The following is a 10649-nucleotide window of genomic DNA, read 5'->3' on the forward strand; positions in this document are numbered from 1 at the left end:
CATATTGAGTTTGTGTAAGTCACTGAATTAACATAACGACTGGGAGTTCTGGTAGATGATCTTATAACTTGGGGGGTTCTTAACAAGAAAAATGTGGAGAACCCCTGCCTGAGATGGTCTGTCCTGCTCAAGACCACAGTCAAGTGTTGCAGAGACACAGCACAGCACACAACAGTACAGTGTGTGTATGGTAAGCATGTGCATTTCTAGCAAAGTCTATTATGTAAAAGCCAGGTTGTTCCAATTAAAGTTTTGTGTGGCAAGGCAAGGCTGCACTGGAGGCTGTGACTGTGTGTGTGTGTGTGTGTGTGTGTGTGTGTGTGTGTGTGTGTTTCACTGTTTGATCTGCTGCAGTCTCTGACAAGACAGCCAGACATTACCCTACGGAGTGAGCTCAGAGCTCATTATTTCCGATCTTTGGATAGGCCTGAGACCAGGCACACACACACCGGGACAACAAGGTCACAACTCGATTTACATCCCGTACCTACTCGCTGCTAGGTGAACACCACCTACACGTGAAAGGAGACACACCCAAATATCTCCACCCGACCGGGGAATCGAACCCCAGTCCTTTGGCTTGTGAAGCCAGCGCTCTAACCACTGAGCTACCGTGTGTGTGTGTGTGTGTGTGTGTGTGTGTGTGTGTGTGTGTGTGTGTGTGTGTGTGTGTGTATTTACCTAGTTGTATTTACCTAGTTGTAGTTTTACAGGGCCTGGGCTTTATGCTGGTGTGGCCCCTTCTCCATATCTACACTTATCCAATTTTTCTTTAATACTATGCACACTCTTTGCTGACACCACTTCCTCACTCAAACTGTTCCATGTCTCAACACATCTTTGTGGGAAACAAAGATGTGTTGAGATGTGGAACAGTGTGTGTGTGTGTGTGTGTGTGTGTGTGTGTGTGTGTGTGTGTGTGTGGTTCAGTGAAGCAGTTTTGTTTATAACCATGGTGTCTTCTTGGCACTTTAACTTCATAGTCATTCAATGAAACATTACCATTATATGCCACATTAGTTTGATTAAATACCACCGTTATATGCTGCATTAGTTTGATTAAATACCCTTTAAGACAGTACATACTGTACATGTTTGAAAATTTACTAGTTTACTTCTCAAAATAAAGTTCAAAGTGGATTTTCTCTCCATCCGTCTTCCATTTCCTCCATCCATTCTCCGCTATCTTTCTATTTATATCCTAAACTGTTAAGTGTGTTCCAATCTTTCTTTAGGTTTTTCCTTTCCTTCCAACTAGTACTCATCTCTCTTCTACATGTGGAGGCTGGCCTGTCTTCCATTGTGATTGTTTTTGCCCATCTGTCTTCTCCTAAGCCTTTCTGTCTTTTCATGAAGATCAGTTTTCCTTTTACAATTCTTTCCACAAAGGTGCTCCAGCCTATTTCTCCTCCTACTGCCTCCAGTGCTGTGTTTCTGATGGCCCCTATAACATAACACCCACCACCCACCTACCTCCCGTATCCTGTACTTTCTGACTCTTTATATCTCTTTTTGTAAATGTGATTAGTTCAGCACCATACAAGCAATGTGGAGCTTCCATACATTGCCATAGACTGCAGCTGCTTCATACTTATTCATAACCTGTTCACAATTCTCCCTCCTGCTCTCCTTGCCTTACCTTGCCCTTCCCTGCCCTGCCCTCCCCTCCACTGCTCTGCTCTGCCTTGTCTTACCTTGCCCTACCCTGCCTTGCCTTACCTTGTCTTGCCTTGCCTTCCCTTGCCTTGCCTTACCTTGCCCTGCCCTTCCTTGCCTTGCCCTGTCCTACCCCTGCCTTGCCTTGCCTTGCCTTGCCTTGCTCTGCCCTGTCTTACCTTCCTGATTGTCCTTCATCCTTCACCTGTTCCTTCACTGCTCACTTTCATTCCCAGGTCATTGTAGGGAGGCGGTGGCGTAGTGGATAAGGTGGTGAGCGTGGTATAGGGCAGACGTCCACACGTAGGTTCGAATCCCACCACGTACAGCCTTAAAACACTTTGCCATTTGTTGAGTGGTTTAAAGTTACCTACATGTCACCATGATACCCAGGTTGTAGGTGGTTACACTCAAGATGAGCTTGGGCGGTGATATGGGCCCTAATATGCCCACCACTATAAATAAAATTGCCTGCACCACTAATGGGCGGAAGCTGAACAGCTTCCCATACACTCTTACAGCACACCATTTCCCAGCAAGCACTCACTGGTTATTTCTGTTATTGTTGAATTGGATTACTTTGCATCTGTGTGGGCTGAACATTGGCCTCCACTCCCTCCCATATCAGTTTGCTATCTGTAACATTTCCCCCTTGTGTTCTTCATCATCTGTCATCAGCACCACATCTGCATTCTGACCTAACCTGAGTCTACTGTCTTCTACTTCTACACCTCAGCCATATAATCTCATTCTTGTTAATAATTCTTCAAAGTTTATGTTGAAAAGGATTGGGGACATCACACATTCCTGCCTTACTCCCACATTACCTACTTTTCATCCCTCCTGTGGTCACTGATCCAAGAGTACAATTAATCTCTTTGTTTCTATACAAGTCCTCAATTCCTTCTATGTACAGTCCCAAGCTCCAATCCAGTCCAATGTGTTTCAGGAAACTGAATAAATTTTTCTATCTACAGTATCACAGAATTTTTCCAAGTCCCAAAAAATGAATATATATATATATATATATATATATATATATATATATATATATATATATATATATATATATATATATATATATATATATATATTTGTTTATTTATTTATTTTATTTATTTATTCACTTTTCATCTTTCAATTATATTTCATTACAAATAGTACATTTTGTGAGCCTTCTATCTACCCTCTCTAAATCCTGTCTGTCCTTCACCAAAACGTTTACTTTCTAATGCTCAATGTTTAATCTTTCCTTTTATCCTTGTTCCATAAACTTTAGCCATTACATTAATTACTGCTATGGGCCTCCGCCACACCTCTGGACGCCGCCAGCCAGTGACGAGGAAACCCAGGCTCCACTATGAGGGAGGGCATGGAGAGGCTTATGGCTTGCGCCTGTAGCGATCATGAGCAGGGAATACTCCCTCACACACTTCCATTTTTTTATTTCTTCCTCCCTAATACAGAAACACGTACATATCAGGATGAAAACAGCTGGAAATGCCCGGAAAACACTAAACACTGAGTGAAATACTGACGAGGGAATGTCTCCATGCCGTCACGGTGGGCGGTGGGTGCTGTGAACGGGCTATAGTAACCATCATCTTATTTGAGGGTTTTGGTGGTTATTCATATATTTCCAAGGTTGGTTCAGGCTTTGGTTCAGTCTCTGAGTCTGGAAACACAGGGAGTTGAGCCAAACATTGGTGTGCAGAGCGGGAGGGAAGCAGTGAGGACGTGTGTCTGTGGGTGTGTTTTTACGTAACGTACACCATTTTGAAAATCGAGAGAAGAAAGAAGACGCCCAGACTGGAATGCACTACATTTTCTGACGTATAAATTTTTTTAACAAAGACCCAAATTATAAAAAACACAATCGGGTCCAGTGTTATCAGAGAGAAGTCCAAGAAACGGTGTGTAACTTTCACCAACGGTGCCACAAAAACACCAAAATGTCGAGATGGAAAACGCAGCCAGTCTGAATTATATTAGATTTTCTGAATAAGAAAATTTTTTTACTTTCCACATAAATAAAGAAAACACAAGTTCTTTGCCGTATAAGAAAAATCTTATTTTATATTTTGACATTATAAGAATTTTGAATTTGGAAATACGAATACTTCGGCTAAATGTTACTGGATATTATTACTTAGGTCACGTTACTTATATTCTTTAAGTCTTATATCAAACACCAAAACAATTCTATGCGTGCTAATAAAAAAAAAAGTTATAATTTACAGTGACAAATATTTTTTTAAAATAAAAACAAACTAGACTCGATTTAATGATGTCTTAAAACTTGCTTTACTTTGCTAATCAAATCAGACATCAAAACAATGCCAACTCCATTAATAAAGCAGAAAAGAATTACACTGGCGCCGAAATTTTTTTTTACACCTTTGTTCAGTAACTCATCTTAGCCTTCATACTCCACCTCTCCCTTCCACCACCTACACCTCCTCCTACACCCAGAGTCTTGAAAACACCTAGAAACACACGGAAACCTCGATGAATAACGTTCATTGTGCAACGGAACATTCTTGCCGTAGCCTGGGCAGGAGCCTTGGCGATGGGCGGAGGTTGGCGGAGCGGTGGCGGCGGGTCAGCGGAGATGGCGCGATGTGTATCTGTCTGGTGCAGGCGATATTGTGGTGTTATGGTCTGGTGTGGTGTTAACACTGCACTGCTACACGCTTCAATGACTGCCCTGTGTGTGCGCGATCATACTTTATAGGATCACTTCTATAGTATGATTGTCAAGTTCCCTGACCGAAACTTGGTGTAATCTCATGCCACGATGAGCAATGACTATAACGTTATTTATATAGTCATTGATGACGACGAGGTTAAGTGTCCGTTCGTTCTGTGTGTGTGTGTGTGTGTGTGTTGCTTCACTGCCCTGTCGTCTGCTGGTCACCAATCAGCCACTCCCCTACGGAATGCGCTCAGAGTTCGTACATACCGATTTTCGAATAGAACTGTGTGTGTGTGTGTGTGTGTGTGTGTGTGTGTGTGTGTGTGTGAGCGCGCGCGCTCGCTCGCTCGCAAATCTGTGCAAGTGTTGTTTAACTTTTGACTGCCAGTTGGTACCCCTGTCCTTGATTACCAATCACTCTGAGACTTGTCTTATAGATATAATCCAATCTTTAAGCTTAGTAGAAACTGCGAAATATATTCTTATTCACTCATAATTTTTGCAAATGCTTGGAAAGATTTCTAAAGCTGAACTCTTCTCTCAAAGCTTTGCTCACAACTCCACCTTGGACGATTCTAGGCTTGTCCCTCCCTCTCCTCCTCCCTCTGACTATTTCATGTCTACAATTAAAATTCTTCGTAATGATGTTTTCCATGCCCTTGCTGGCCTAAACCCTCGGAAGGCTTATGGACCTGATGGGGTCCCTCCTATTGTTCTTAAAAACTGTGCTTCCGTGCTTGCACCTTGCCTGGCCAAACTCTTCCAACTTTGTCTATCGACTTCTACCTTTCCTTCCTGCTGGAAGTTCGCCTACATTCAGCCTGTTCCTAAAAAGGGTGACCGTTCTAACCCCTCAAACTACCGTCCTATAGCTTTAATCTCTTGCTTGTCTAAAGTTTTGAATCTATCCTGAATAGGAAGATTCTCAAACATCTGTCACTTCACAATCTTCTGTCTGATCGCCAGTATGGCTTCCGTCAAGGTCGCTCTACTGGTGATCTTCTGGCTTTCCTTACTGAGTCTTGGTCATCCTCTTTTAGAGATTTCGGTGAAACTTTTGCTGTAGCGTTAGACATATCAAAAGCTTTTGATAGAGTCTGGCATAAAGCTTTGATTTCAAAACTGCCCTCCTACGGCTTCTATCCTTCTCTCTGCAACTTTATCTCAAGTTTCCTTTCCGACCGCTCTATTGCTGCTGTGGTAGACGGCTACTGTTCTTCTCCTAAACCTATTAATAGTGGTGTTCCTCAGGGTTCTGTCCTGTCACCCACTCTCTTTCTATTATTCATTAATGACCTTCTTAACCAAACTTCTTGCCCTATCCACTCCTACGCTGATGATACCACCCTACATCTTTCCACGTTCTTTCAGAGACGACCAACCCTTCAGGAAGTCAACAGATCACGCAGGGACGCCACAGAACGCCTGACTTCCGATCTTTCTAAGATTTCCGATTGGGGCAGAGAAAATCTAGTAGTTTTCAATGCCTCAAAAACTCAATTCCTCCATCTATCAACTCGACACAACCTTCCAGACAACTATCCCCTCTTCTTCAATGACACTCAACTGTCTCCTCTTCCACAATGAATATCCTCGGTCTGTCCTTTGCTCATAATCTTAACTGGAAACTTCACATCTCATCTCTTGCTAAAACAGCTTCTATGAAGTTAGGTGTTCTGAGGCGTCTCCGCCAGTTTTTCTCGCCCCTCCAACTGCTTACTCTGTATAAGGGCCTTATCCGTCCCTGTATGGAGTACTCTTCGCATGTTTGGGGGGATTCCAGTCACAGTTTTACTAGATAGGGTGGAATCAAAAGCTCTTCGTCTCATCAACTCCCCTCCTCTGACTAACTGTCTTCAGCCTCTTTCTCACCGCCGAAATGTTGCATCCCTTTCTATCTTTTATCGCTATTTTCATGGTAACTGTTCTACTGATCTTGCTAACTGCATGCCTCCCCTCCTCTTGCGGCCTCGCTGCACAAGGCTTTCTTCTTCCTCTCATCCCTATTCTGTCCAACTCTCTAATGCAAGAGTTAACCAGTACGCTCAGTCATTCATCCCTTTCACTGGTGAACTCTGGAACTCCCTGCCTGCATCTGTATTTCCGAATTCCTACGACTTGTCTTCTTTTAAGAGGGAGGTATCGAGGCATTTGCTCGCCAACTTTGGCTGACGCTTTTACATTTTTTAGAGAGCCAGCACTCAAGTATATATATATATATATATATATATATATATATATATATTTTTGCCCTTGGCTGGCCCTCTTCCCTACGTAAAAAAAAAAAAAAAAAAAAAAAACATTGCATGTGGTGGTGATAACGGTGACGCATCAAAGTGAAAGGGCTCAACCACTTGTTGTAGCGCGAGTGATTAGTGGCCTTGCCTTCCACACTCCTCACCAATCCACAAAGTTCACCTCGGGGCTGGTGGCACACACACACACACACACACACACACACACGTAGTATTGTCTTGAAGCACAATGACTATCCATGCACTGTGTGCCATCTTACAATATAATAAACTACCAAAAAAAAAAATAAAACGAAAAGAACAGGAAACAAAACGTGAGGCTTCGAAACACAAAGAAAAACCACCACCACCACCACCACCACCACCACCAGCCACACACAAACTTTATAATTTTTCAATATTTCCACATGAAGCAACGGACTAAACAAACTCAAAAGTGATATGATGATAATACTGTGCTGTCTGTCCGCTCCACGCACCAGACCCCACAGACAGCCGCAGCCACAGAAACAGAAACACACACACACACACACACACACACACACAGAGACGGAGTGAATCTACATACCTTATCCCAACTTTTAAAATCACTTAGAATTAATACTTCTACTCAATTTTGGGCAACCATACGATACATACACAAAGTATACACATTCATACACCATCTCAGCGTAATTACACCTTACCTAAGTGACGGAGGAAGGAGAAATAAGGAGAAAGGTGTGCAGATTCTTAACACGTCCAGCTTCTCTCGACCTCCTCGCTGTCCGTCTCGTCTTCGTTCTGAGATTCCTTCCCATTTTCTTAATTATTTCGTTCCGTTTAACATATTATTGTGCTTTATTATCTCATTTCTCCAGTGTTTTATGCTTTTTAGGTGATTTATTAATACTGTTCCGAATATGTAGGTTAATGAGAGAGAGAGAGAGAGAGAGAGAGAGAGAGAGAGAGAGAGAGATCCTTCCTTTATCACCTCGTGTGTGTGTGTGTGTGTGTGTAAACATGTCATTTCTCTCTCTGTTGACATGGAAAGACAAGACAAATTCTTCACATTTTATTAATAGACGCATTTTTTTTATTAATTTTCTTCCTTTTTTATATATATATTTACACAGGGGAGACAGACACACGCTTAGACAAATGTGTGTGTGTGTGTGTGTGTGTGTGTGTGTGTGTGGGTGGGTGGGTGGGTGCGTGGGTGTGTCAGTAAAGCTAATTGTTATGAAAAAAAAGAGAGAGAGAGAGAGAGAGAGAGAGAGAGAGAGAGAGAGAGAGAGAGAGAGAGAGAGAGAGTAGTAGTAGTAGTAGTAGTAGTAGTAGTAGTAGTAGAAGAAGAAGAAGAAGAAGAAGAAGAAGAAGAAGAAGAAGAAGAAGAAGAAGAAGAAGAAGAAGAAGAAGAAGAAGAAGAAGAAAAAGAAGAAGAAGTAGTAGTAGTAGTAGTAGTAGTAGTAGTAGTAGTAGTAGTAGTAGTAGTAGTAGTAGTGGTAGTAGTGGTGGTGGTGGTGATAGTAGTAGTAGTCACTTAACACACACTTAGCGAGACACCGGAAGCAAGGTGTAGGACAGACAGACAGACAGACAGACACAGGAGTTGTAGACACGTAGCAGCGGAGGTGGTGGTAGCGGTGGTGGTGGTGGTGGCTGCTCGCTGGTGGACAGACGACCCACCTGGAAAGAGGGAAAAGTCAAATAACCTAACCTAACAAACCTAACCTAACCTAACCTAACCAAACCTAACCAAACTTAACCTAACCAAATTTAACCTAACCTAACCAAACTTAACTTAAACTGAACCAAACACCCCAAAATTAAAATAACGTGAGAAAATCCCTCAAAACTAATTTAAGCTAATCAAACTCACTCAAAGCTAACCCCACCATCTGTCAACTAACCCCACACCCACAAAAACTACCATCAATTAACCAAACACCCCCTACACCCACTCCACAACCCCAATACTTTCTCCACAACCCACAACACACCCAAAACTTACTCCACAACCTCAAACACACCCCAAAATTTACTCTACAACCTCAAAACACGCCCAAAACTTACCTTCAACCCCAAACACACCCCAAAACTTATCCCCAACCCCAAACACACCCCAGAAATTACTCCACAACCCCACACACACCCCAAAACTACTCCACAACACCAAACACACTCAAAACTTAGTCCAATCTAACCAAACACACCCCAAAACAACTCTATAAACTCAAACTTACCCCAGTCTAACCAAACACCCCTAAAACACACCCCACAACCACAAGCACACCCAAAGCTTACCCCAATCAAACCAAACACACCCCAAAACTTATCCTCCAACCCCAAACACACCCAAAACTTACCCCAATCTAACCAAACACACCCCAAAACTTGCCTTATAACCCTAAACACACCCAAAACTTACCCCAATCTAACCAAACACACCCCAAAACTTGCCTCAATTCCAAATACACCCTAATACACCCCCAACAACCCACAAGCTACCCTAACCTGACCTACCCCCTGTGGACGCCCCCTCTAGCGGCGGCAGGTACGGAGGCTGGTAACTTGGGTCAGCCACCACCACTTGCGTTGCCTTGCGGTACACGTGCGCTATGGAGGCGGTGCACGTGAGGGACAGCACGCCCTTACGGAAGTGGGCGTGCCTTAGAACCATCTGAAGGCCTGACCAGGACGCCGTGCACCCGTGGGCGTCTGTGTGGCCTGGGTAATGCACCACTGTTTCGTGAGACGCCTGTGTGAGTGAGAAAGTTGGTTAATGCGGTGTGTCTGTCTGTCTGTCCGGGTGTGAGAAAGTTGGTTATGGTGTCGTGTATGTCTGTCTGTGTGTGTGTGTGTGTGTGTGTGTGTGTGTGAGAAAGTTGTGTGTGTGTATAGTACGGTGCTATGTGTGTGTGTGTGTGTGTGTGTGTGTGTGTGTGATCTGTGCAGTCTCTGACGAGATGTCAGAGCTCATTATTTAGTTGGGCTGGGTCTGAGACCAGGCACACACACACACGGTGCTACTCCTGTGTGTGTGTGTGTGTGTGTGTGTGTGTGTGTGTGTGTGTGTGTGTGTGTGTGTGTATTGTTTATTCATGATAATTCAAGTTTTAATGTTATAACGTGTTTTTTTTTTTTTTCTATGTAGGAGAGAAGGTCAGCCAAGGGCAACACAATGTAAAAAAAAAATAATAAAATGCCCACTTGATGGTGGTTCTCTAAAAGATAAGGAGAGTTAGCCAAAATTAGGGAGCAAATGTATTGACACCTCTCTTGAAAGAAGTCAAGTCGTAGGAAGATGGAAATACAAAAACAGGCATGGAGTTCCAGAGTTTACCAGTGAAGGATATGAATGATTGAGAGTACTGGTTTGGTGAGGAGGAGAGTTGTCTTTACTGAACAGACTGTGAGACACAAAGGGAAACGTTCAGTGAGATCACAACTATAGCTTTGATGGTGAGTTCACACCACAGCGCCCTTTGAACTGATTCAGGTCAGAACTGGTCCTCCTAGAAGCGGCAGTTTCTGCAAAAGTATGTAATTTACCACGGTCGTCTGCTGGTCACCCAGCCAGCCTTTCCCATTACGGAGCGAGCTCAGAGCTCATAGACCGATCTTCGGGTAGAACTGAGACCACAACACACTCCACACACCGGGACAGCGAGGTCACAACCCCTCCAGTTACATCCCCTACCTATTTACTGCTAGGTGAACACACCTTACACATTAAGAGCCGCGCCCATTTGCCTCGCCGCGCCCGTGACTCGAACCCAGGTCTTCTCGGTTGTGAACCGAGCGTGCTAACCACTACACAACGCGGTGTGTGTGTGTGTGTGTGTGTGTGTGTGTGTGTGTGTGTGTGTGTGTGTGTGTGTGTGTGTGTGTGTGTGTGTGTGTGTGTGAATTCAAAAGTCTTACCAATAGACTCAACCAATTTGTTTGGTGTTTTAACTACTTCCGAGCAGTGTTTACTTGACTTGAGGTCTGAGGAAATTACAACGCCCCAGTGAAGCTCATCTGCCACTTGTCTGACCAAGTGACCCAGCGGTCAACAT

General features: G+C 43.6%; 1 protein-coding gene and 1 pseudogene across 2 annotated transcripts in view; one reads left to right on the forward strand and one right to left on the reverse strand.

Moving 5' to 3' along the window:
- Nucleotides 1-4373: 4373 nt before the first annotated feature.
- Nucleotides 4374-4529, forward strand: LOC123513058 (annotated as a pseudogene).
- A 3482-nt stretch (nucleotides 4530-8011) lies between these two features.
- Nucleotides 8012-10649, reverse strand: part of LOC123512264 — a 43813-nt gene continuing 41175 nt past the window's right edge. For both annotated transcript variants that reach the window (XM_045268556.1, XM_045268551.1), the window contains exons 7-8: nucleotides 9112-9346; nucleotides 8012-8274 (exon numbers count right to left, since the gene is read on the reverse strand). In XM_045268556.1, the coding sequence (XP_045124491.1) occupies nucleotides 8129-8274; nucleotides 9112-9346 (381 nt within the window). In that variant the 3' untranslated portion in view covers nucleotides 8012-8128. The remainder of the gene's footprint in view (nucleotides 8275-9111; nucleotides 9347-10649) is intronic.

This window comes from Portunus trituberculatus, chromosome 4 (assembly GCF_017591435.1).
Source record: "Portunus trituberculatus isolate SZX2019 chromosome 4, ASM1759143v1, whole genome shotgun sequence".
In the NCBI taxonomy this organism is placed as follows: domain Eukaryota; kingdom Metazoa; phylum Arthropoda; class Malacostraca; order Decapoda; family Portunidae; genus Portunus; species Portunus trituberculatus.